Genomic DNA, 26,783 nt, shown 5'->3' with positions numbered 1-26,783 from the left:
GGGATTCTGATTGGGACTCATACCACAGAGGAATAGCATGGGCTAGGTACAGCTCTAGTGACATTAGCAGTACATTACCACCTGTATTGAACAAAATAAAACAAGAGGCCACATTTAATTGCCAGTGTTTGTGTCATTATTCATTCTCATTTGTGGTAACAGTTGACCACCAGTGCCCCTGGAGTGAGAAGTGAAAATAGGATGGTCTCATTATTAACACTGCACGTACATTTCTCTCAGTAGTCTCCTCCCGTTACTTGGATCTGTCACTGATTCCACAGACCCAGTTTCAAAATCTTGTCCATATTTAAGCAATGCTACTTCATCCTTCAAGATGAAAATTACTTGCACTTATAGGATATATGTTGGCCTCAGGATATCCAAAACCGTGTAATACTTAACTGTGATTCTGTAGGCAAACATTCAGACCCACTTTACATACATAGGCCCATAAATATCAGGTGAACAAATGGACACACAAAGTGGTATTCCTGCCTCTTTGAGGAATGCAACATAATCATTTACCTCCATTTAGACTTTCTCAACATTATCAAGTATTTTAAGATGCTCGACTAAAAATAGAATTGTATTGCTACTTATCGAGGCTTTGCTGTGGATAAAGTGTATGCTACATGGAATTGTGACAGCATAACGAATAAACTTTAACACACTTTTGCATCATGATCTTGAAAATAAATGCCAAGTGATCTAAAAATACCTTTGTTATGAAAAGCAATTGTGTAGATCAGTGTTTCTCAACAGGGGCGGAAGCGCCCCCTGAGGAGCGTTTGCCTTCTTCAGTGGGCGTTGAAGTCAAAGGGGGCACTGAATGACTTTGTAGAGAGCTTACCAATTACCTTGAAGGACATTGCTGTGTGCAGATGGATAGTCGCAAAACACGAGTCTGTTATTTTCCCTGCACCCATGGAGGCACTCTGATTGGTTGCTGCGCTATTGTTGATAGTCTTCTCTGTGAATGGCAAACCATTTGAACTCGTTCGTAGTTGGCATTGATTCTACTGCCGAGATCAATATCACCTAACTTGTGTCGCATCTAAGAAGACGAAATGCAGCTTTTCAACTGTTCTACCAGGTGGCAGAATGAATACACATTACAGCTATTAGCCAATCAAATTTTGCCACTTGCCTGAGAATCTTAAAATTATTGTGATAAGGTAATACTATTGATTTCATCAGGGTATTCGAGCGAGTATAAAAATGGCCTCATTGAGTAAGAAAAAGTGCAGGCAGTATAGCATGGACTATTTGCGATATGGCTTTATTCAATCCCCATCTAATAAGCAGTTACCACTGTGCTTGTTTTGTGAACAAAGGTTTTCCAACGAGGCCATGAAGCCTTCCCGTATTATTAAACATTTGGAAAAGAAACACAGTGACAAAAAGGACAAAGATTTGGCATATTTTCAAACATTAAAGAAGAAATTCAATCAGCGACCGATTTCCACTGCTTTTTCAAAGATGGGAGCCACAAATGTGGATAGCCTTGTGGCATCATACAACATAGCAAAGCTAATTGCAAAATGTAGTAAACCTCATTCAGTGGGTGAATCGTTGGTCCTTCCAGCTATTGCCGAAGTATTATCAACCATGCTACATCAGGAACCATCGATGACTGAAAAGCGGATTCCTCTTAGCAATGATTCCCTTACAAATTGATGAAAATACTATATGCGGAAATCAAGCTTTACTTTTGGGGTGTGTACGTTTCATCGACAAAAATGAAATACGAGAAGAATTACTTTTTGCTCTGGATCTACCGACAGATCCAAAGGTAAGACTATCTTCGACTGCATCAAGGATTATTTTGATAAAAAGTCTGTTCCCCTCAAAAACATTGTTGCTTGTGCTACGGATGGCGCGCATGCTATGATTGGCCAACATCAGTGATTTGTCGCATTATTAAAGAGAGAAGTGCCACATGTTTTCACAGTACACTGCATTATCCATCAGCAGCATCTGACTGCAAAAACACTTAGTGAAGCTCTCAACCATTCTCTACAAGTGGTGATAGATGTGGTAAATTATATAGAGACATGCTCTGAATGAACGACTTCTCCGCCAATTCTGTAAAGATAATGAAGGTGAATTTCTGCAATTACTGCTACACACAGAAGTGAGATGGCTCTTGAAAGGAAAATGCCTCAATCGTTTCCATGAACTGTTCGCTTCTATCATCGAATTCCTACACAGAAATGAAAACCTTTGTATGAAAGCCGAAACTGTAAAACACGACTGTGCATATCTCGCGGATATATTCGATAAGTGCAATTCGCTGATCATGCAGATACAAGGAGGTAATGTGAGTTTCATAAAAGCAAGGAATGCTGTTACATCTTTTATTACAAAACTTGATCTCTTTCATCGGAGTATCAGTCGCCGTGAGTTTTACCAGTTCCAGAGTTTAAACAATATCGCGGAGGATGTTACTGATGATCAATTACTTATCTACTCAGCTCACACTCGTGTACTGCAGGATGATATGAAAATACGATTTGCAGATCTTATCGAGATGGAGATCCCTACATGGCTGACTGATCCGTTTATCTCATGCACAGAAGAAATGGATATTCGCCTTCAGGAAGAAATGATAGAGCTCCAAAATGACACTGCAATGAAAATTTGGTTTTCACAAATGGGTGAGCCCCTTTTTTGGATTCAAGATGCCACCCGATGTCGTTTCCCTTTAAGCGAAGAGGCAAAGTGGTTTGCACTATCATTTCCTACCTCTTATTTGGTTGAGAAAGGACTCAGTGCTGTTGTCAGAATACAAGATAAGACCCGCAATCACATGGATGCTGTTCAGCGTGGTGACCTGAGATTGCTTTTGACAAAAATTGAACCAGATGTATCTGATTTAGCAAGACAACATGAATCACAAGGATCACATTGACTATTTTGCTATCACAGACTAAACTTTCTACAGTGAGCCAAAAGTAGGTGGACAGTAAGAACAGTAAGAAATGATAATTTATTTTTTGTTGTATATAAAACATATTTTACAAAAAAATTCCGTTTCCAGCACTGCAGTGTATTGCAGTTATATGTGCAAAAACAGACTGGTAATTTGGGGGTGTTGCATGATTTCAAGGATAAGAAGGGGGCATTGAATACGGAAAAGTTGAGAAACACTGGTATAGATCAAATGGTTTGATAGATAGAAAGAGCTAAGTTCAATATCAGTGAGAAAGCCAATAGGGAGTTCAGAAGAACATTCTTTATCCAGGGAGTGGTCAGAACGTGTACTTACTACTATGAGTAGTGGAATGGATAGGATAGATGAATTTAAACGGAGACAAGATAAAGATATGAGGAAGAAATGAATAGTTATGCTGACAGACAAATGAGGCCAAAGGAAGTTCAAGTGCAGCACAAAATGCGGTATGTACTTAATTAGGTTAGATGATGCAACAGTATCTGGTGTCATTTAATACATGGAGAATAAAAGACTACTATGCTTTCTGAATGTTGTTTTTCATGTGACACGAGCATGATTGGGAAGGACAACATTTACTGCTCACTTCTAATTGCCCTAGAGATAGTGTCAAGTTCCTACCTTCTTGAATAACTGCAGTCCATGTAATCGAGACACATGCACAGTGCTATTAGAGTGCAAGTTCCAGAAAGCTGCACTGAAGTGGACATTGCATGCAATGCAGTATTTCAAAAAGCAGGAACGGTAGGTGATGTAGGCTGTGATGTCTACATACATCCATTTCTGTTATTCTTCTAGATGATACAAGTTGTAAATTTGTGTAGCCCTGTTGAAGAAGCTTGGCAAGTTGCACTGTATCACCAAAACATTTTTCAATTAATGAAGTTAGCAATAATTACCAATAAGGACTGATTGGTTCAAATAGCCTATTGCCAAGAAGCCGTTGAGTAAAGTAAAACATAAAATCAAAGAATACATTTTTAATATTTGATATCAGATGAATTGTTCACCCCGTAAAAGTGTAACAATACCAAATCAATTATACAAACACCCAATTTTCTATTAATTTCAAGGTTTCTCACCCAAGATGCAAAATGCATCTTCTGAATAATCAGACAAGGCTAAGAACTTGTCCATTGCTCATTAAGAATCTCTGGCAGATTGTACCATCTTGCATTTTAATACTATTACTCTCCAACTTTAACTGCCTTCAGTATGGGGTCAGTCTCAGGACATAACTCTTAGTAGAGAATCTTTGCTAAATGAAACTGGTATTTATATCCTGAATTGTAATATTTCATGAAAAAACGGCCAAATATAAGTTAATTGTGTCTGTACAATTTAATTTGCCTTATGTACTCACATTTGACCAGTTCGTTTCCTCCAGAAGTCTTATCGTTTACTACATTTCCAAGTTTTCCATCATCTGCAATCTTTGAAATTATGTTCCATATAATCAAGTCCAAGTCACTACTATCAAGAAAAATAATGGTCCTAGAACCAAACCCTACTGCCACTCTATACGTCTCCCTAAACTGAAAAGCAACAATTCATTATTACTTTGTTTGTAGTCCATTAACAAGTTTTGTGTCTCTCCTTTTGTTCCTATGACTTTAACTTTGATAACAAATGTAATTGATCAAATATTTATTTAGTGCAAGTCTACATATGCAACAAATTGCACTGCTCCCAGCAACTCTACTGTAAAGAAAATGTTATAACACAAGTAAACCTTCTCAGATTTAACTAAAGAACACTCTTTTAAATTGTATTTCAAAGAACTATTAAATAGAAATGCAATTGAAATTCTATCAAAAATACATAAATTTTTAATACACTTTGGAATACTGCTGCCATGTAATTTTACATCTCTCCCACTTTATTAAATACTAATGTAGCGTTTTCTGTGTAACACTGTAGTCAGGGTTAAATATTAATGTGCTATCAGAGGATGGGAGATTAGAGTACTTTAATTGCAACAATATGTGCCTATTGCATAGTCATGGCAAGCAACAGAAATGTGGGTGAGAGAATTAAAACTGTATACAGTTCGATTGTAATAGTTGCTGCGTGGAAATGTTTACTTCATTGTTTAAGACCCTTATGTTTTTAAAGCTTTAACTGTTATCCGCCTCCCATTACACTCCAGTTATAACTTTTTCATACCTGCCTCATGAGTGTCTCTTTTTTGCCAGCTTCTATTTGAGCAATTGCCGGGCCTCTCAAGAAATATGTTTGCATCTACTGGTTTTCAATTCTTGTAATAAAACATGCAGGCTAAGCTGAATTCAGTAGGCACAGCAGCTGGAGTTACATGGACTGTATTTTGTCATGGGCTGAAAGATTACTACTGACTGATGTAGTTATGACCCAAGCACTTGCAGTAAGCAGCATAGTCCCACTTTAGACAGACAACCTCTTGTAATGGTTATACCTACTTTCCCTTTGCATAGCAAAATATATTAGATTAGACTGGAATGGATAGGTTTTCTTAGCAATTTGCAGCTGTTCCTGTTATGAAATAATCAAGTTAGTTTATGTACCAATCTAGCTGATGGTTGAACAGATTGTGATGTTCTAATAGATTAGATTCCCTACAGTGTGGGAATGGGCCCTTCAACCCAACCAGTCCACACCGACCCTCCGAAGAGCAACCCACCCAGACCCATTTCCCTCTGACTAATGCACCTAACAGTATGGGCAATATAGCATAGCCAATTCATCTGACCTGCACATCTTTGGACTGTGGGAGGAAACCAGAGCACCCAGAGGAAACCCATGCAGACACGGGGAGAATGTGCAAACTCCACACAGACAGTCACCCAAGGCTGGAATCGAACCTGGGACCCTGGTGCTGTGAGACAGCAGTGCTAACCACTGAGCCACTGTGCCAAATAGGAAGCTATTACCTTATTCATTTCTATTTAATAGTGACTGTTATTGATATAATTGCAGTAAAAGTTAAGGGGCAGCATCTCAATCACAGGTGAAAAGTTTGCACCTTGGTAGAACACACCAATTCCAGTCTTCTTTGCTGATGCAAGGTTCCAACTGTTCAACAAACATTGGTTGCCTACAGTTGTCAAATTGAAGTCCAGAGAAGCAAAAGATTATTCCCACAATTATTAAGGGAATAAACCACTTTATTAGAACTGAAAAATATAACTGAGGTAAGCATAGAAACCAGCTTAGAAAAAGGGGGATACAGTTGCAAATATCACACGCTGAGAGATAAATAGCAGAGTCTCAATATGAGCCATGGTTGCTTATACATGTCACAGTTCTGAAATCAGACATGCACACTTCTAGTGTACTGCATCCAGTTTTTTCAATTTGCTGCACACAATTTTCAGGAAGCCAGCTGTAGTAAAACCTAATATGATCATTTGATGCTTACTAATCTACAATATTACTAAAGAACAGATAATATTTATCCAAAACAAATGAAGAATGAGATTCAAGTGCGCAGTAAACTGGACTCATGAATCAATGCTAGACAAAACAAATGGACCAATCATTTAAATGTTTTTGTAAAAGTTCATATAAACATACTTATTTTGAAAAAAAAAGGAATATAATTTTACAGTATTCTATGATATGGAGTGGTGGCACACAGGTTTATGCTGCAAGTTCTCAAAAGGAACGAATTTCCAGTTTCAGCAATATCATTACTAAAAGCACTGCACATGTTGCCACATGCAAGTCACTCAGGTGATTAGCCTATATTTTGTCAAACACTGCACACTCATGAGTCCACCAGTCAGACTTCCTAAATTACATTTTTCTAGATTGAAGCCATTACTTCAAAAATGTTAGATGTACAAAAACAGCAATTCAAAATGAACAGTTCACCTGTTCTCCATACTTGCTCAGAGAACAATTTACCAATCCGTGCTCAACAGGTTCCACAGATAATCACAGATGAAACTCTCAGAGTGCTTGGTAGAGTCTATGTTAATGGGATGTGCTATATCTGTCCCAAAATGAACTGACATAAATAGTTAAGGAAACCATTGCAAACAAAACAATCTCAACAAATAACATACCACTTTCTTCTACCTGGACAGAGTTTAATAAAAAGGTGGTTTGTGGGTTAAACACAACATCACTTGATGCATTCTGTTTATTACAATCCATCTCAATTTCTGTTACCTCCAACTAAACAAATAATTTTAAATGTCTTGGCTCAATCTAACTATATGATTTTCAGCACTTTCAGTTTTAATCACAGATCAAATTGCTTTTGTGACATTGGTGATTCTTTTCCCATCATTACGAACTATTGCTTTTCACTGATGTGACACTTCTTTCAAATGCTCTCATATCAATATTGTATTTCCACTAAGACTGAAGTAATTAAATTCAATTAATCATCCATGGTTGGAAATAAAGTAGCAAAGGTTTCAGCAGACAAGACAGCCGGTTTGTCAGAATTATTTTACATTTTCATTCCTTCGCTGGCATTTTTGCATTCAATTTAAAGTAAATTCCCACATTTCCTCCACAAAAAGAGAAACTAGGAAATTATAGACCTGTTTATTTAGCATTTGTTACAGGGAAGCTACTGGAATCTATAATTAAGGACAAAGCAACCAAGCACTAGTCTGAGTTGACCAAACAGACAAACAATGGTCTTTAATAAGCAGATATTAAAATGAATTGAGACAGAGTGTAACCAAAGCAGTGGACAGAATACAAATCACATGCACTTCCAGAAGGCATTTGCTAATTCTCCAGGAAAGTGAATGTTAGTTAAAATTAACATTATGGATTAGAGGCAAATTACTGACATGATGAACAGATTGGTCAGACAGAAGGTAGTAGAGATAAAGAATATGTACTCAAAAATAAAGAAAGTGTCTAGAGGTGTTCCACAGGGATCTGATGATTTGGAGATGCCGGTGTTGGACTGGGGTGTACAAAGTTAAAAAAAATCACACAACACCAGGTTATAGTCCAACAGGTTTAATTGGAAGCACACTTGCTTTCGGAGCGACGCTCCTTCATCAGGTGATTGTGGAGGGCTTGATCGTAACACAGAATTTATAGCAAAAATTTGCAGTGTGATGTAACTGAAATTATACATTGAAAAATTGATTGTATAATTTCAGTTACATCACACTGCAAATTTTTGCTATAAATTCTGTGTTACGATCGAGCCCTCCACAATCACCTGATGAAGGAGCATCGCTCTGAAAGCTAGTGTACTTCTAATTAAACCTGTTGGACTATAACCTGGTGTTGTGTGATTTTTAACTATGTACACAGGGATCTGGACTGCGATTTCAACTATTTACTATACTAACAGAGAACCATGAGTAATTCTCATTTGCCAATGCGGAAAATTGGTGGCATAGTAAGTAATGCAAACAGATGTTTTAAATAATGTTGAGATAATAGATTAACCGAAAGTGGCACTGTGTATTAGCCACTTAAAACACCTGTCTAGTAAACGGGGCATCATGAGTTCAAAGTCCAGCAGTGCCTTTGCTCTACCATAGCCTTTCAGTTAGAGCTCTCTTAGGTACAGAGATAGTAATCCTACTCCAGAACCAAGAGACCTGGGTTCAAGCCCCATCTGCTCCAAAGGTGCGTAACTGATTAGAAAAATAAACGTTACTGCTAATGAAGGAACCTAAGAATTGACAACCTTAACACTCAGGAGTGAGATAAGGAAACAAATTATGGGAGAAATATCTAAAAATAGATGTTACTTAATTTTAAATCAGACAATAATTTTTTTTAAAGATAAGCATATTAGGGTATTAGGGAGCTGAGGCAGGTGGACAGAGACAGTCAACATGTGAAAAGGAGCCAGGGAACTGACTTAAGACTGACCATTCAAATCATGTTCCTATAACTCAGCTAACTCCAAGAAACTCTCTCACTTTTGTGCCAAATGCTTTTCCCTCACAGCATTTTACTTTATTGAATTCAAGATTCCTTATACATCATACTTTCAGAGGCTTTATAAAATGAGATTCAACAGTCTTTACATTCATGAAAAGCATGATAATATTAGCTGATTCATCTATCTCTAGTACTAAAGATATTTGAGTTTTCTCTACTTTAATTTCAAAGTCAAAAATCAAAGGATACCACCTTTCACAAGAGATGGATCGCTGTCATAGTCCCAAATGATCTTAGTGACCTTATGGAAAATGTGAGCCAAGTACCTGCATGAAATCATATTTGAATAAAACCAATTTACACAAGTCATGACATGATGCTAATTGACATAAAACAATTTAAATGAGAGTAGCTCAATTGAGGAATGAAGCAGTACACTTTATAACATGTTATATCTTGATTTGATTTGTTATTGTCACAAGTACCATGATACAGTGAAGAGTATTGCTTTCCATACTAACCAAACAAATCATAACTTACATAAGTATGTCAGGGTAATAGAACAGAATACAGAATATAGTGTTACAGCTACAGAGCAGGTGCAGAGAAAGCTCAAACCTATGAGAGGTCAGTCATAAGTCTGATTACAATGGGGAAGAAACTGTTCGCAAATATGTTGATACATGTTTTTCAACTTTTGCATCTGCTGTCCAATGAAAAGGGAGTGGATTCTGGTTTAGTGGCGCTGGAAGAGCATAGCAGTTCAGGCAGCATCCAAGGAGCTTCGAAATCAACGTTTCAGGCAAAAGCCCTTCATCAGGAATAAAGGCAGTGAGCCTGAAGCGTGGAGAGATAAGCTAGAGGAGGGTGGGGTGGGGAAAAAGTAGCATAGAGTACAATGGGTGAGTGGGGGAGGGGATGAAGGTGATAGGTCAGGGAGGAGAGGGTGGAGTGGATAGGTGGAAAAGGAGATAGGCAGGTAGGACAAGTCCGGACAAGTCATGGGGACAGTGCTGAGCTGGAAGTTTAGAACTAGGGTGAGGTGGGGGAAGGGGAAATGAGGAAACTGTTGAAGTCCACATTGATGAAGCAAATGTGACTGTGGTAGCAAGTTTGTTTCACGACATGGTTGAAGAGCTTCAGGGCAGAGGAAATAACCTGGGAGTTGCAGTGGGAGAGAGACTCCCTGAGATTCGAGTGGAAGAGTATAACTGAGGAGGAGGGAGGACTCTTTGATTTTGTTGGCTGCTTTCTTAAGGCAATGTGAGTGTTGACTGAGTCAATGGAGGAAGGCTGGTTGTCGTGATGAACTGGGCTGCGTTCACAACTCTTTGTAATTTCTTGCAGTCTTGGGCAGAGCAGTTGCCAAACCAAGCTGTGATGCTTCCAGATAGGATGCACCATCTTCTATGGTGCATCTATAAAAACTGGTAGGAGTTATTGTGAACATGCCAAATTTCCTTAGCCCTCTAAAGGAAGTAGAGGCTTTGGGACCCTTTTTTGACGTAGTGTCAATGTGGATGAACCAGGTTAGATTTATGGCGATATTTACTCCTAGGAACTTGAAGCTTGTGATTACCTCTACCTCAGTGCCACTGATACAAACAGAGGTGTGTTCTCCACTCCACTTCCTGAAGAATATCAACTCCTTCATTTTGCTGACATTGAAGGAGAGATTGTTGCCCTTACACCATGCCACTAAGCTATCTATCTGCTTCATACACTCAGTCTCATCATTTGAGATCCTGAAAGTTTTGTGTTATAAGGAGAGGCTGGATAGGCTGGGACTTTTTCCCTGGAGCATCAGAGGTTGAGGGGGTGACCTTGTAGAGGTTTATAAAATCTGAGGGACACAGATAAGGTGAACAGCAAAGGACTTTTCCGTTGGGTAGGGGAGTTCAAAACTAAAAAATATTTTTTTCAAGGTGAGAGATGACAAATTTAAAAAGGATTTGAGGGGTAACCTTTTCAAATAGAGGGTGGTTCATATATGGAATGGACTGCCAGACGAGGCAATAGATGCAGGTATAATTACAACATTTAAAAGTCATTTGGACAGGTACATGAATAGTAAAAGATATACAGGGATATGGGCTAAACGCAGGCAAGTGGATCTAGCTTAGTTTGGGAAACTTGGCCGGTACGGACAAATTGGATTGAAGGGTCAGTTTCCATGCTGTATGACTCTGACCCAGTACAGTGATATCATCAGCAAATTTGTAAATGGAGTTAGAGCTGAATCTGACCACACAGTCATAAGCATATAAGGAGTATCGTAAGGGGCTGAGTATACAGTCTTGCGGGGCACTGACTTAATGGATTATTGTGAAGGTAGTGTTGTCACTTAATCTTACCAATTGGGGCCAGCAGGTCAGGGAGTCAATAATCCAGTTGCAAAGTGTGGGGGTGGGGTGGAGCACAGTCCTAGGTCTCAGAGTTTGGAGAAGACTTTTGTTGGAACTATGGTGCTGGAGGGGAAGCTAAAGTCAATAAATAGGAGTCTGAAGTAAATTTCCTTGTTATCCAGATGTTCCGGAGTGAGTGTAGGGCCAGGGATATGGCATCTGCCAAGAACTTATTGTGACAAGAGGCGAATTGAAATGGATCAAGGCAATCTGGGAGCCTGGAGTTGATGTGTACCATTACTAACCTCGCAAAGCACTTCATAATGATGGATGTCAGAACCAGTGGGCGGTAATCATTAAGGCACATCACCTTAATTTTTCTTTGGTACTGGGACAATAGTGGTCTTCTTGAAGCAAGTGGGAACCTTACATAGTAAGGAGAGGTTAAAGACATATGCAAATAATCTCGTCAGCTGGTTCTAGGATCAGAGTGCACAGCCGGGGATTCAATCCAGGCTAGTCGCTTTCTCACAGTGGAATAGGAGAAAATGTATTATCCCATAACAGCAATGTTAGCAAAATAGGTTTTTCTTCTAGATCAGTTTTGTTTTCCAAGCATCAGATGTACCATTGTTCCCTGGGCCAACATTTATTGCCCATGCCCAATTTCCGCTTGGACTCACTGGATTGCCAAAGCCATTTCAGAGGCCAGTTAACACAATTGCTGTGGGTCTGGAATTACATGCAGACCAGATTAGGTAAGGGCAACAAATTTCTTTCCCTTACAAGACATTAGTGAGCCTAACAGGTTTTTACAACAATCAACAATAGTTACATGGTTGCATTAGACTAATTTTTCTTTTTAAAAAATATCAGACTTTGATTAATTTAAATTTCATATGTGCCATGGTGGGACTTGAACCTATGTCTCTAGAGCATTAGTCTGAGTCTCTGAATTGCTAGTCCAGTGATAATGCCACACCAGCAAACAATTCTACATTTCTGCCATCAGTTTCTATGACCCACAATCATAGTGAATGATTTAAGAGCAAGTAGCTTTTCACCTTATCAGTTGCATAGAAGTCATAGACTCAACTGTACAGTACGGAAATAGACACTTAGGTCCAACTCATCCATGGTGACCAGATATCCTCACCTCATCTAGTCTCATTTGGCTCATATCCTTCTAAACCCTTCTTATTCATATACCCATCCAGATGTCTTAAATGTTGGAGGATAATTTTTCCAAATTGCGATGGAGTGAATTCATCTATGCCAAGAAATATCCTGAGAATTCAAGCATTTGATTTTCTACATACAGATTCAGTGTAACAAAACATGAATATTTTAAGTAAACTTATGCATTACTTCAAAGCTTACTTGGTAGAAGGAATAATTACTGTTGTGTCTTCAGCTACCTCTTCCTCTATTTTGGTTATTTCTTTCTCAGTCCTTTCAAGCTCCTCCAGATCTTGCTGTAAAAGTGTGACTTTTGTTTGTTAAGAAAAGAAGCAGTATATAACTGGTTATTATAACAATGCACATGTATGAGCTAGGTACAAAATGTTCCACAAAGGTGAAGGTAAAATTGAGACAATGGATTCACATGGTGGTTCAAGCAACATCAAAATCTGTAAAGCACTTGAGAATTACATTTATATTACAATGGCTTAAATAGGCACAAATTATTCAGAGCAGCAATATGCAACAAACTGATTTTGGATGATAGCTTATCAGAACAATGACACACCACTAACATGTTCAATGCAAATACCAAAATGTTTTGAGCAACAACCTGTAGTGGATAATATTTACTTCAATGTCCAAGTGAAGTTACTCTATTCTGAAACAAACATTATAAACATTACTCTCCAGCAACGAGTTTAATAAAGCAAAGTTGTTTATAGCACAGCGCTTGAGGATTGCTGAAAAAAGACAGATATGCTGTGAAGCTTTTTGTCTTGCACTCATGGACAATTTCAAGTATACCAAATGTCAAAGAAAGCACAATTTATACTGAAAGAGACAAGGGTGCTGATGGATTCGTCGAGCTTTATCAGAGAACACACCAGGTAACAGGGATCTCCCATGTTTTTGTCTAATTTAAGAAGGTGTAATAAGAACGCTTGTGATGCAGCAGTAGTATCACTATCTCTGACGCAGGAGGCCTGGGTTCAAGTTCCACCTGCTCCAGAGGTATGCAATACCATAACTAAGCAGGTTAACCCGGAAACAATCTAAAATGATGCAACAGAGCTCGTGATGCAGTAATAATGTCCTTACCTCTGAACTAGGAGGCCCATATTCAAGTCCTATCTGCTTCAGTGGTCTCTTTATTACATTGTTGAACACGTTAATTAAAAACAACTAATTTTATAAAGAGGTGTAATTTCCTGCCAACATCATTTTGATTTAGGTGATTTGGTAGTGGGAAAAGTTGTGTGAAATAGTACTTCTGGAAATACAAAAGGTTTAAAAAGAGGGATAGGGCTGTTGTGGTGCATTGGTAGTATTCCTACCTATGAGCCAGGCAGCCTGGGTTTCAAGTCCCAATAGTCTGGAAGTGCCTAATAATATCTCTGAAGACTTACTACCTAATTGGTTGTTTCTCAGCCCAACAGTCTTAATTTTCTTGTGATGCATATGAAAGTGTCCCTGCCTCTAAGCCTAGAAGCCCAGGTTCAAGTCCCATTTACTCCAGAGGTGTGTAAAAATTAGTCTGAACAGGTTAATTACATAAGATATTTAAAAATATGCAAATCCTCCGCATGTTCTATTTGCAGAGAATGCATTCACATATATAATTTCTAGCAAGCCCACTGATAACTCTAAATTATCTTAATGCAACATAAGAGAGTGAGGGTCAGTGTGTGACCCTGGGAATGTCAGAGTGTGAAGGACAGTATGTGACCCTGGGAATTGTCAGGGTGTGTGAAGGTCAGTGTGTGACCCTGGCAGTGGTCAGAGAGTGAGGACCAGTGTGTGACCCTAGGAATGTCAGTGTGAAAGTCAGTGCGTGAGGGTCAGTGTGTGACTCTGGGAATTGTCAGAGTGAGGGTCAGTGTGTGACCCTGAGAATTGTCAGTGTGTGTGAAGGTCAGTGGGTGACCCTGGGAGTGGTCAGAGAGTGAGAGTCAGTGTGTGCCCCTGGGAATGTCAGTGTGAAGGTCAGTGTGTGACCCTGGGAGAGGTCAGAGTGAGGGTCAGTCACTGACCCTGAGAATGGTCAGAGAGTGAGGGTCAATGACTGATCCTGGGAGTAGTCAGAGTGTGAGTGTATGTCACTGACCCTGGGATTGGTCAGAGTGAGGGTCAGTCACTGAGGGTCAGTGTGTGACCCTGGGAATGGTCAGAGAGTGAGGGTCAGTGTGTGACCTTGGGAATGGTCAGAGAGTGCGGGTCAGTATGTGACCCTGGGAACGGTCAGAGAGTGAGGGTATGTCACTGACCCCAGGAATGGTCAGATTGAGGGTCAGAGTCCGACCCTGGGAATGGTGAGAGAGTGAGGGTCAGTGTGTGAGCCTGGGAATGGTGAGAGAGTGAGGGTCAGTGACTGACCCTGGGAATGGTCAGAGTGTGTGGGTTAGTCACTGACCCTGGGAATGGTCAGAGAGTGAGGGTCACTGACTGACCCTGGGAATGGTCAGAGAGTGAGGGTTAGTCACTGACCCTGGGAATGGTCAGAGTGTGAGGGTCAGTCACTGACCCTGAAGACTGAGCAGAATGAATACCAGCCACTTACCTTGGCATTGTCACTGAATGGTGACTGGTTACTAATTGGAGCCAGTTACTCATTTGATTATTCAATTGCTTGACTCCGATTGTTCATCTCCAATACGTTTAAGATTTTCCGAACACTTCTGACTCTCTCCAAGCTTCCACCAACTCCCATTTACTTGTTGTCAGATGCTTGGTATATATTCAACCTCCTCTGGCAACCTGTCCGTTTTCCAATTCATCTCCTTCCATGACCACACCATCATAATCTCTGTAATCTCGGCCAAGCCTACAACTCTCATAAGACCTCAGTATTCCTTCATTTCTGCCTCCCTCGCATCCTCAATTTTCATCATAAGCTCAAATAGTCTGATTAAAAACATCTATAAGTACAGGGATATTGCTCAATATACTTAAAGGGTTCTTTGGTTAATTTCAAAGGCATTTTCTAACTGAAAAGAACAACTCTTCTTATTCACTAGCAAAGCCAATCTAATCCATTGTCTGCTGTGACAAAATGCAAACGTGAATACAAGTATGAAAAGTTACTGCTGTTTTTATTAGTGCGAGGGACTTTAGGAGATAATTTAAAGATTAAAAGGATGACACAGAGCTTTTAGAGTTTTGGGGAGTCATGGACCAGGAAACGTATGTTTAAAATTAAATATGAGTTTCTGACTGACAGAAGTATTTTTACATCAAGGGTTTTGAGACTGTGGAAAATACTACCAGAAATTAAAACAGAGATCATTTTGACATTTACAAATAGGTTGAAGGAGGGGAGAGTTATAAACTTATTATCTGACGTTTTTTCTCTACGATGGAAAATTTTAACGTCTTAAACTTTAAGTGAAATAAAAATATTGTGTTTGGAGTACGATTCATTTTGAAGATTTACGCTAACACAGACTGATGAGGTTGAACTGGCTGTTTCCATCCCTTTGGATGTGACGTAATTCTTTTCTCAATCTGATCTTCGTCAGCGTCACGGTGTCTCAGTGGTTTATACTGCAGCCTCACAGCGCCAGGGACCCGGGTTTCATCCCAGCCTCAGGTAACTGTCTGTGCGGAGTTTGCACATTCTCCCCATGTCTGCGTGGGTTTCCCCTGGGTGCTCTGGATTCCCCCCACATTCCAAAGATGTGCAGGTTAGGTGAATTAGCCATGTTAAAATTGCTCATAGTGTTCAGGAATGCATAGGTTAGGTGCATTGGTCAAGGGTAAATAAAGGGTAGGGTAATGGGTTTGGCTGGGTTACTCTTTGGAGGGTTGGTGTGGACTTGTTGGGCTGAAGGACCTGTTTCCATACTGTAGGGATTCTATGATTTCTGAAAACCTTCAAACCATAGACATTTAAAAAAAATATTGAGATAATATTAACTACATGCTTAAATTTACAGCAATATAAGCAGCCAATTGCACTTTCCTTATGTGTATACAATTAATTAATTCAAATGAAGCAGGCTCAAAACTGTGCAATAAAAAAATTATCTATCTTTGTATCACAATTGTTTCCAAAAATTGTAGAACATTGGTAGAACAAAGACATTAGTTAGGCCACTGTTGGAATATTGTATACAATTCTGGTCTCTTTCCTATCAGAAAGATGTTGTGAAACTTGAAAGGTTCAGAAAAGCTTTACAAGGATGTTGCCAGACTTGGAGGATTTCAGCTACAGGGAGAGGTTGAATAGGCTAGGACTGTTTTCCCTGGAGTGTCGGAGGTGGAAGTGTGACCTTATAGAGGTTTACAAAATCATGAAGGGGATGGATAGGATAAAAAGATGAAGTCTTTTCACTGGGATGTGGGAGTCCAGAACTAGAGGACATAGGTTTAGGGTGAGAGGAGAAAGATATAAGAGATCTAAGGGGCAGCTTTTTCACACAGAGGGTGGTACATGTATGGAATGAGCTGCCAAAGGAAGTGGTAGAGGCTGGTACAATTGCAACATTTAAGAGGCATTTGAGGGTTTGGAGGGATATAGGCCAGGTGTTGGCAGTGGGACTAGATTGGGTTGGGATATCTGGTCAGCATGGACGGGTTGGACCGAAGAATCTGTTTCCTTGCTGTACATCTATATGACTCTATGAATCGCTTGCAAAGCCCATTCCTCCCTAATCTAAATAGGCACTTAAAATAAATTTCAGTAGCAAAGGATATTTTAATTCTGCTTCTTTCTGAATGTACTGCTGTTGACTATTTTTCCACTGTTCCTGAATCTTCTGCACCTCCAGAAAGCTTTTCTGTTGTTCTTCTCCAATCTCTATAACTTTCAGTGCCACCTTCTCCCGTGTCTGTTGTATTTCTGAAATCAACATCATGTAATTCTCAAAGGACCTGTATTAGACACAGATGCTTTCAAAAGCTTGTGATTTCTAGCCATTAACATTTTCAAGCAACAGGGAGTTGATTCAAAACTAATTTTAAAGAAGCACAGATCATTCACTGCAAACCCATTAGGTTACTTCGAAAAAAAATTGAATTTGAAACAATCAGCAAAGGTAGACAAACTATGCAGTATAAGTTTGCTCAGCGATAAAGATTCGATTAATGTCTTTTTTTTCAAATCGACCTGTACTCGGGATTTCATTTTCAAGGTACGATTATGAATTCTGCACAAGATGGTTTGACTTCACAGAACCATTAGTGTTGTTTCTTGTTCAGACACCACAGATTGTCGGTGTGCTACCCTCATAGCATCTCTAGTGCTGGAATAATGGTAAAATACTGCGGATGCTGGAAATCTGAACTAAAAGCAGGAAATGCTGGAGAAGCTCAGCACGCCAGGCAGCATAAGGAGAGAGAAATAGTTTCTATTTCAAGTCCAAAACTATTATTTGAAACATGCTAGTTTCCAGAGTCATTTTGCACTCAAAACAATAACTGATTTTCTCTCCAGATGCTGCCAGACTTGTTGAATTTCCACAGATTATTGTGTTTTTATCTTTACTATAATTGCCATTCATATCATCACAGCAGTGTCAGTTTGCAATGTCTTTTTAAATCATCTATGCCAATTTTACAAATGTATGCTCATTCACCCAATTTCTGAATTGTCACATCTTACCTGTAAGCAGTTGCTTCACTGATCTTTCAAATTCCAGGTATCTATTCAAAGTTTTTGCTTTATTCATCATGGCTTTCTGCAACAGCACTTCCCCATGAGAGCCTGAGAGGATAATCGACATTTCTCCAGCTAACGCCTTAAATTCTTGCATCTGGGCCTCCATCTCTATAAGGGGTAAGAAAAACAGAAAATATACACTTTAATTTCTTGTTCCATCATTCAATGAAAAGATGTGCAGTCAATCAGATATCAAGTGTTACAATCCGAGGGAATAAGAGAGGAGATAATTTAAGTTAATGACTGATTTTTGAAGGGGATTCTCAAGTTTTCTATCTCACTCTTGTCTGAATTCACTCGTTCCCACCATTTTTGTTTTACCTCTCTTTTCTACAGGGGTTTATCTCTCACCTTGAATATTCCTCATTTTTTTCTCTCTGTTTCGGTTGTTTTTATCTCTCCTCCCTGAGCTTTTTCTCATTTCACTTTTTCTCTCCTCTCCAGGTCCTGTAATTTCTCCTCTTCACGTTCTTCTTCTGGTGTTTTTCTCTCTAACACTCCTCTCCAAGTGTTTTTATCTCTCTCCCCACTCCAGGTCTTTTTCTTTCTGTCTGTCTCACTACTCCGGGTATTTTTATCTCTGTCTCACTCTCCATTCCAGGTGTTTTTATCTCTCTCTTTCTCTCCTCTGAGTGTTATTATCTCTGTCTCTCTCTCTCATCTCCGGGTGTTTTTATCTCTCTCCCCCCTCTCCAGGTGTTTTTATCCCTCTCTCCCCCCTCTCCGGGTGTTTTTATCTCTCTCTCTCCCCTCTCTCCGGGTGTTTTTATCTCTCTCTCTCCCCTCTCTCCGGGTGTTTTTATCCCTCTCTCCCCCTCTCCGGGTGTTTTTATCTCTCACCCCCCTCTCCGGGTGTTTTTATTCCTCTCTCTCCCCCTCTCCGGGTGTTTTTATCCCTCTCTCTCCCCCCTCTCCGGGTGTTTTTATCTCTCTCTCTCCCCCCTCTCCGGGTGTTTTTATCCCTCTCCTCCCCCCCTCTCCGGGTGTTTTTATCTCTCTCCGGGTGTTTTTATCTCTCTCCAGTGTTTTTATCCCTCTCTCCCCCTTCTCCGGGTGTTTTTATCTCTCTCTCTCTCCCCCCTCTCCCGGTGTTTTTATCCCTCTTCCCCCCCCCGGGTGTTTTTATCTCTCTCTCTCCCCCCTCTCCGGGTGTTTTTATCCCTCTCTCCCCCCTCTCCGGGTGTTTTTATCTCTCTCTCCCGGATGTTTTTATCCCTCTCTCTCCCCCTCTTCGGGTGTTTGTATCCCCCTCTCCGGGTGTTTTATCTCTCTCTCTCTCCCCCCTCTCCGGGTGTTTTTATCTCTCTCTCTCCCCTCTCCGGGTGTTTTTATCTCTCTCTCTCCCCCCTCTCCGGGTGTTTTTATCCCTCTCTCTCCCCCCTCTCCGGGTGTTTTTATCCCTCTCTCTCCCCCCCTCTCCGGGTGTTTTTATCCCTCTCTCTTCCCCCCCCCAGCCGGGTGTTTTTAACTCTCTCTCTCCCCCCTCTCCGGGTGTTTTTATCCCTCTCTCTCCCCCCTCTCCGGGTGTTTTTATCTCTCTCTCTCCCCCCTCTCCAGGTGTTTTTATCCCTCTCTCCCCCCTCTCCGGGTGTTTTTATCTCTCTCTCCCGGATGTTTTTATCCCTCTCTCTCCCCCTCTTCGGGTGTTTGTATCCCCCTCTCCGGGTGTTTTATCTCTCTCTCTCTCCCCCCTCTCCGGGTGTTTTTATCTCTCTCTCTCCCCTCTCCGGGTGTTTTTATATCTCTCTCTCCCCCCTCTCCGGGTGTTTTTATCTCTCTCTCTCCCCTCTCCGGGTGTTTTTATCTCTCTCTCTCTCCCCCCTCTCCGGGTGATTTTATCCCCCTCTCCGGGTGTTTTTATCCCTCTCTCTCCCCCCTCTCCGGGTGTTTTTATCTCTCTCTCTCCCCCCTCTCCAGGTGTTTTTATCCCTCTCTCCCCCCTCTCCGGGTGTTTTTATCTCTCTCTCCCGGATGTTTTTATCCCTCTCTCTCCCCCTCTTCGGGTGTTTGTATCCCCCTCTCCGGGTGTTTTATCTCTCTCTCTCTCCCCCCTCTCCGGGTGTTTTTATCTCTCTCTCTCCCCTCTCCGGGTGTTTTTATATCTCTCTCTCTCCCCTCTCCGGGTATTTTTATCTCTCTCTCTCTCCCCCCTCTCCGGGTGTTTTTATCCCCCTCTCCGGGTGTTTTATCTCTCTCTCTCTCCCCCCTCTCCGGGTGTTTTTATCCCTCTCTCTCCCCTCTCCGGGTGTTTTTATCCCTCTCCCCCCCCCCCCGGGTGTTTTTATCTCTCTCTCTCTCCCCCCTCTCCGGGTGTTTTTATCCCCCTCTCCGGGTGTTTTATCTCTCTCTCTCTCTCTCCCCCCTCTCCGGGTGTTTTTATCTCTCTCTCCCCCCTCTCCGGGTGTTTTTATCCCTCTCTCACCCCCCTCTCCGGGTGTTTTTATCCCTCTCTCTCCCCCCTCTCCGGGTGTTTTTATCCCTCTCTCTCCCCCCTCTCCGGGTGTTTTTATCCCTCTCTCTCCCCCCTCTCCGGGTGTTTTTATCCCTCTCTCTCCCCCCATCTCCGGGTGTTTTTATCCCTCTCTCTCCCCCCCTCTCCGGGTGTTTTTATCCCTCTCTCTCCCCCCCTCTCCGGGTGTTTTTATCCCTCTCTCTCCCCCCCTCTCCGGGTGTTTTTATCCCTCTCTCTCCCCCCTCTCCCGGTGTTTTTATCCCTCTCTCTCCCCCCTCTCCCGGTGTTTTTATCCCTCTTCCCCCCCCCCGGGTGTTTTTATCCCTCTCTCTCCCCCCTCTCCGGGTGTTTTTATCCCTCTCTCTCCCCCCTCTCCAGGTGTTTTTATCCCTCTCTCTCCCCCCTCTCCAGGTGTTTTTATCCCTCTCTCCCCCCCCCCCCTCTCCGGGTGTTTTTATCTCTCTCTCTCCCCCCTCTCCGGGTGTTTTTATCCCTCTCTTCCCCCTCTCCGGGTGTTTTTATCTCTCTCTCCCGGTGTTTTTATCCCTCTCTCTCCCCTCACCGGGTGTTTTTATCTCTCTCTCTCTCCCCACCCCTCTCCGGGTGTTTTTATCTCCCTCTCCGGGTGTTTTATCTCTCTCTCCCCCCCCCTCTCCCGGTGTTTTTATCCCTCTCTCTCCCCTCTCCGGGTGTTTTTATCCCTCTCTCCCCCCCCCCCGGGTGTTTTTAACTCTCTCTCTCCCACCTCTCCGGGTGTTTTTATCCCTCTCTCTCCCCCCTCTCCGGGTGTTTTTATCTCTCTCTCTCCCCCCTCTCCGGGTGTTTTTATCCCTCTCTCCCCCCTCTCCGGGTGTTTTTATCTCTCTCTCCCGGATGTTTTTATCCCTCTCTCTCCCCCTCTTCGGGTGTTTGTATCCCCCTCTCCGGGTGTTTTATCTCTCTCTCTCTCCCCCCTCTCCGGGTGTTTTTATCTCTCTCTCTCCCCTCTCCGAATGTTTTTATCTCTCTCTCTCCCCCCTCTCCGGGTGTTTTTATCTCTCTCTCTCCCCTCTCCGGGTGTTTTTATCTCTCTCTCTCTCCCCCCTCTCCGGGTGTTTTTATCCCCCTCTCCGGGTGTTTTATCTCTCTCTCTCTCCCCCCTCTCCGGGTGTTTTTATCCCTCTCTCTCCCCTCTCCGGGTGTTTTTATCCCTCTCTCCCCCCCCCTCCCCGGGTGTTTTTAACTCTCTCTCTCCCCCCTCTCCGGGTGTTTTTATCCCTCTCTCTCCCCCCTCTCCGGGTGTTTTTATCTCTCTCTCTCCCCCCTCTCCGGGTGTTTTTATTCCTCTCTCCCCCCTCTCCGGGTGTTTTTATCCCCCTCTCCGGGTGTTTTATCTCTCTCTCTCTCCCCCCTCTCCGGGTGTTTTTATCCCTCTCTCTCCCCTCTCCGGGTGTTTTTATCCCTCTCTCCCCCCCCCCTCCCCGGGTGTTTTTAACTCTCTCTCCCCCCTCTCCGGGTGTTTTTATCCCTCTCTCCCCCCTCTCCGGGTGTTTTTATCTCTCTCTCCCGGATGTTTTTATCCCTCTCTCTCCCCCTCTTCGGGTGTTTGTATCCCCCTCTCCGGGTGTTTTATCTCTCTCTCTCTCCCCCCTCTCCGGGTGTTTTTATCTCTCTCTCTCCCCTCTCCGAATGTTTTTATCTCTCTCTCTCCCCCCTCTCCGGGTGTTTTTATCTCTCTCTCTCCCCTCTCCGGGTGTTTTTATCTCTCTCTCTCTCCCCCCTCTCCGGGTGTTTTTATCCCCCTCTCCGGGTGTTTTATCTCTCTCTCTCTCCCCCCTCTCCGGGTGTTTTTATCCCTCTCTCTCCCCTCTCCGGGTGTTTTTATCCCTCTCTCCCCCCCCCTCCCCGGGTGTTTTTAACTCTCTCTCTCCCCCCTCTCCGGGTGTTTTTATCCCTCTCTCTCCCCCCTCTCCGGGTGTTTTTATCTCTCTCTCTCCCCCCTCTCCGGGTGTTTTTATTCCTCTCTCCCCCCTCTCCGGGTGTTTGTATCCCCCTCTCCGGGTGTTTTATCTCTCTCTCTCTCCCCCCTCTCCGGGTGTTTTTATCTCTCTCTCTCCCCTCTCCGAATGTTTTTATCTCTCTCTCTCCCCCCTCTCCGGGTGTTTTTATCTCTCTCTCTCCCCTCTCCGGGTGTTTTTATCTCTCTCTCTCTCCCCCCTCTCCGGGTGTTTTTATCCCCCTCTCCGGGTGTTTTATCTCTCTCTCTCTCCCCCCTCTCCGGGTGTTTTTATCCCTCTCTCTCCCCTCTCCGGGTGTTTTTATCCCTCTCTCCCCCCCCCTCCCCGGGTGTTTTTAACTCTCTCTCTCCCCCCTCTCCGGGTGTTTTTATCCCTCTCTCTCCCCCCTCTCCGGGTGTTTTTATCTCTCTCTCTCCCCCCTCTCCGGGTGTTTTTATTCCTCTCTCCCCCCTCTCCGGGTGTTTTTATCTCTCTCTCTCCCCTCTCCGGGTGTTTTTAACTCTCTCTCTCCCCCCTCTCCGGGTGTTTTTATCTCTCTCTCTCCCCCCTCTCCGGGTGTTTTTATCCCTCTCTCCCCCCTCTCCAGGTGTTTTTATCTCTCTCTCTCCCCTCTCCGGGTGTTTTTATCTCTCTCTCTCCCCTCTCCAGATGTTTTTATCCCTCTCTCTCCCCCTCTTCGGGTGTTTGTATCCCCCTCTGCGGGTGTTTTATCTCTCTCTCTCTCTCCCCTCTCCGGGTGTTTTTATCTCTCTCTCTCCCCCCTCTCCGGGTGTTTTTATCTCTCTCTCTCCCCTCTCCGGGTGTTTTTATCTCTCTCTCTCCCCTCTCTCCGGGTGTTTTTATCTCTCTCTCTCCCCTCTCTCCGGGTGTTTTTATCTCTCTCTCTCCCCTCTCCGGGTGTTTTTATCCCCCTCTCCGGGTGTTTTTATCCCTCTCTCTCCCCCCTCTCCGGGTGTTTTTATCCCCCTCTCCGGGTGTTTTTATCCCTCTCTCTCCCCCCTCTCCGGGTGTTTTTATCCCTCTCTCTCCCCCCTCTCCGGGTGTTTTTATCCCTCTCTCTCCCCCCCTCTCCGGGTGTTTTTATCCCTCTCTCTCCCCCCCTCTCCGGGTGTTTTTATCCCTCTCTCTCCCCCCCTCTCCGGGTGTTTTTATCCCTCTCTCTCCCCCCTCTCCGGGTGTTTTTATCCCCCTCTCCGGGTGTTTTTATCCCTCTCTCTCCCCCCTCTCCGGGTGTTTTTATCCCTCTCTCTCCCCCCTCTCCGGGTGTTTTTATCCCTCTCTCACCCCCCTCTCCGGGTGTTTTTATCCCTCTCTCTCCCCCCTCTCCGGGTGTTTTTATCCCTCTCTCTCCCCCCTCTCCGGGTGTTTTTATCCCTCTCTCTCCCCCCTCTCCCGGTGTTTTTATCCCTCTCTCTCCCCCCTCTCCCGGTGTTTTTATCCCTCTCTCTCCCCCCTCTCCCGGTGTTTTTATCCCTCTCTCTCCCCCCTCTCCCGGTGTTTTTATCCCTCTCTCTCCCCCCTCTCCCGGTGTTTTTATCCCTCTCTCTCTCCCCTCTCCAGGTGTTTTTATCTCTCTCTCTCCCCCTCTCCGGGTGTTTTTATCCCTCTCTCTCCCCCTCTCCGGGTGTTTTTATCCCTCTCTCCCCCTCTCCGGGTGTTTTTATCTCTCTCTCTCTCTCTCCCCCCTCTCCCGGTGTTTTTATCTCTCTCTCTCCCCTCTCCCGGTGTTTTTATCCCTCTCTCTCCCCCCTCTCCCGGTGTTTTTATCCCTCTCTCTCCCCTCTCCGGGTGTTTTTATCTCTCTCCCCACCCTTCTCCGGGTGTTTTTATCCCTCTCTCCGGGTGTTTTTATCCCTCTCTCTCCCCCTCTCCGGGTGTTTTTATCCCTCTCTCTCCCCCTCTCCGGGTGTTTTTATCCCTCTCTCCCCCCTCTCCCGGTGTTTTTATCCCTCTCTCTCCCCTCTCCGGGTGTTTTTATCCCTCTCTCTCCCCCTCTCCGGGTGTTTTTATCCCTCTCTCCCCTCTCCGGGTGTTTTTATCCCTCTCTCTCCCCCTCTCCGGGTGTTTTTATCCCTCTCTCTCCCCCTCTCCGGGTGTTTTTATCACTCTCTCTCCCCTCTCCGGGTGTTTTATCTCTCTCTCACCCCCCTCTCCGGGTGTTTTTATCCCTCTCTCTCCCCCTCTCCGGGTGTTTTTATCACTCTCTCTCCCCTCTCCGGGTGTTTTATCTCTCTCTCTCTCCCCTCTCCGGGTGTTTTTATCCCTCTCTCCCCCCTCTCCGGGTGTTTTTATCCCTCTCTCTCCCCCCTCTCCGGGTGTTTTTATCCCTCTCTCCCCTCTCCGGGTGTTTTTATCCCTCTCTCTCCCCCCTCTCCGGGTGTTTTTATCCCTCTCTCTCCCCCCTCTCCGGGTGTTTTTATCCCTCTCTCTCCCCCTCTCCGGGTGTTTTTATCCCTCTCTCTCCCCTCTCCGGGTGTTTTTATCCCTCTCTCTCCCCCCTCTCCGGGTGTTTTTATCCCTCTCTCCCCCCTCTCCGGGTGTTTTTATCCCTCTCCCCCCCCTTCTCCGGGTGTTTTTATCCCTCTCTCCCCCCTCTCCGGGTGTTTTTATCCCTCTCTCTCCCCTCTCCGGGTGTTTTTATCCCTCTCTCTCCCCCCTCTCCGGGTGTTTTTATCCCTCTCCCCCCCCTTCTCCGGGTGTTTTTATCCCTCTCTCTCCCCTCTCCGGGTGTTTTTACCGGGTATTGTGAATTTTCTCTCGGTTTTCCCGCCTTCCCGCTGTCGGTTTATTCGAAGTTTCCGCTCGAGCCTAACGTCTCCCCAAAGGACCCTGTTGAACTGACTGACGGAACCGCCCGTTCACAACTGAAGTCAATTTTGTACGTTTGAACTCCATTAATCTTTGCAAGGGTATTTTCATATTGAAATAATATTGGTTTATTCATGTTTTATGTCTTAAAATTAAAACCTCTCCTGCACCAGGGACCTGATTCTGCTGGCATATAAATTGGACACCTATAAAACCAACAACGGTTTGCATTTAACTGTCGCCTTTAATGTACCGAAACGATCCCAGGCGGTCTCTATGTGTACAAAGCAGGCAAAATTTATCAAATAGTAGGTTAGGTATATCTTATGATTCTTTACCCTTTGGAAGTTTTCAGGATTGGAAGATTTTATTTTTAATGAAATATATCTTGAGGGGACTTGACAGGTTGATTTCTGAAAGGGTGTTTCAGGAAAGGCTAAAACTAGGGGACACCGTATAAGAATAAAACTAACCTTTTAAGATGGAGATTAGGAAAATCATTTTTTCTCAGTGATTATTGTAGGAGCAGATAGGAAATTAAGGATGAGAGTCCTTCTGGATTAGCCATGATATTAATTAATGATAGAAGAGTCTTGAAGGGTTAAGTGGCTTACTTTTGCTCCTAGTTTGTACATTAGTGTGATGAGTTCCAAGTACTGGGCAAATTTTCAGATCTGGGTCAGAATGCACATCAAATCAATAATCCATGAGGCAGCAGCATCTCAGAAACCAGCCCACCAACCCCTCTCAGAAATAGTTGCTGCATTCTAGTAAGTGAACACATTTTGGACATCCTAAAGCCCGCTGACAGCTGGTGGACAGAGAGTTAGGTTGGTGGGTTGGTCAGGGAGGTAGGGTGACAGTTTGGTGGTGGGGTGGGGTGCCAGGTCAGGAAGCAGAGGTCAGGTGTGTGTGCAGGTACAGGTGCAAGTAAGGTGAGGATTTAGGTTGTCAGGAGGATGGGGATTGCAAAGTGGGTGAGGGGCCAGAATGCTGAGTGAGTGGGCCAGGTAAGAGTGAGAAAGGGTAAAGTGGGTCAGGTTTTGGGTGGACTCTAGTGTTCATAGTTGGGAGGGTCAGGCTGGATGAGTATAGGGTGGTTTAGGTGGGGGACGGTAAGAGTTCAGTGGTTGGAGTGGGCTTTGGCATGATTGTCCATAGGTCAGATGTCAATGCGAAGTGGTTGACAATCCATTTGGGTGAGGCAGGGTGTCCACGTGAGTGAATGGGGATCAGTTTTATCGTTAACAAGAAATTTTAGCAATTAACAATACTTTAACAGTTCTGACTAACTATTCATATAAATGAGTCAATATATCCAACTTTAGGTCAGATTTGGAGACTTTTCAGAGGGTTCCAGACACCAAGTAAGTCCCATAAAGATCTTCGATGTTTTGGTAGCATTGGGTCTCATTCTTCTAAACTCAAATCTCCCAACAGATACAGGCAGCCTAACCCACCTTTCTTCACAATATAACACCCCACTCATCTCAGGAATCAGTTCCATGAGGCTTAGCTCTATTACCGCACAGCACCA

The 26,783-nt window shown here is 43.4% G+C and overlaps 1 protein-coding gene and 1 pseudogene across 2 annotated transcripts; one reads left to right on the top strand and one right to left on the bottom strand.

Annotated features, from left to right (window-relative positions):
• Positions 1-1,218: 1,218 nt before the first annotated feature.
• Positions 1,219-2,067, top strand: LOC140468109 (protein FAM200C-like; annotated as a pseudogene).
• Positions 1,264-25,264, bottom strand: LOC140468203 (kinetochore protein Spc24-like). 2 transcript variants are annotated; one of them, XM_072564444.1, is made up of 7 exons: positions 25,176-25,264; positions 17,933-18,097; positions 17,026-17,170; positions 12,529-12,633; positions 9,053-9,129; positions 6,806-6,941; positions 1,264-2,203 (listed from the first exon to the last, which is right to left on the bottom strand). In XM_072564444.1, exons 2-6 carry the CDS (start codon positions 18,093-18,095, stop codon positions 6,835-6,837), a joined length of 597 nt encoding a protein of 198 aa, XP_072420545.1. In that variant the 5' UTR covers positions 18,096-18,097; positions 25,176-25,264; the 3' UTR covers positions 1,264-2,203; positions 6,806-6,834. The 2 variants fall into 2 exon arrangements, with proteins under 2 accessions (XP_072420545.1, XP_072420544.1); XM_072564443.1 differs by lacking the exon at positions 1,264-2,203 and having other exon boundaries at positions 6,076-6,941.
• Positions 25,265-26,783: the final 1,519 nt, after the last annotated feature.

This window comes from Chiloscyllium punctatum, chromosome 46 (assembly GCF_047496795.1).
Source record: "Chiloscyllium punctatum isolate Juve2018m chromosome 46, sChiPun1.3, whole genome shotgun sequence".
Classification (NCBI taxonomy): Eukaryota; Metazoa; Chordata; class Chondrichthyes; order Orectolobiformes; family Hemiscylliidae; genus Chiloscyllium; species Chiloscyllium punctatum.
This window is presented reverse-complemented; position numbering and strand designations above follow the sequence as displayed.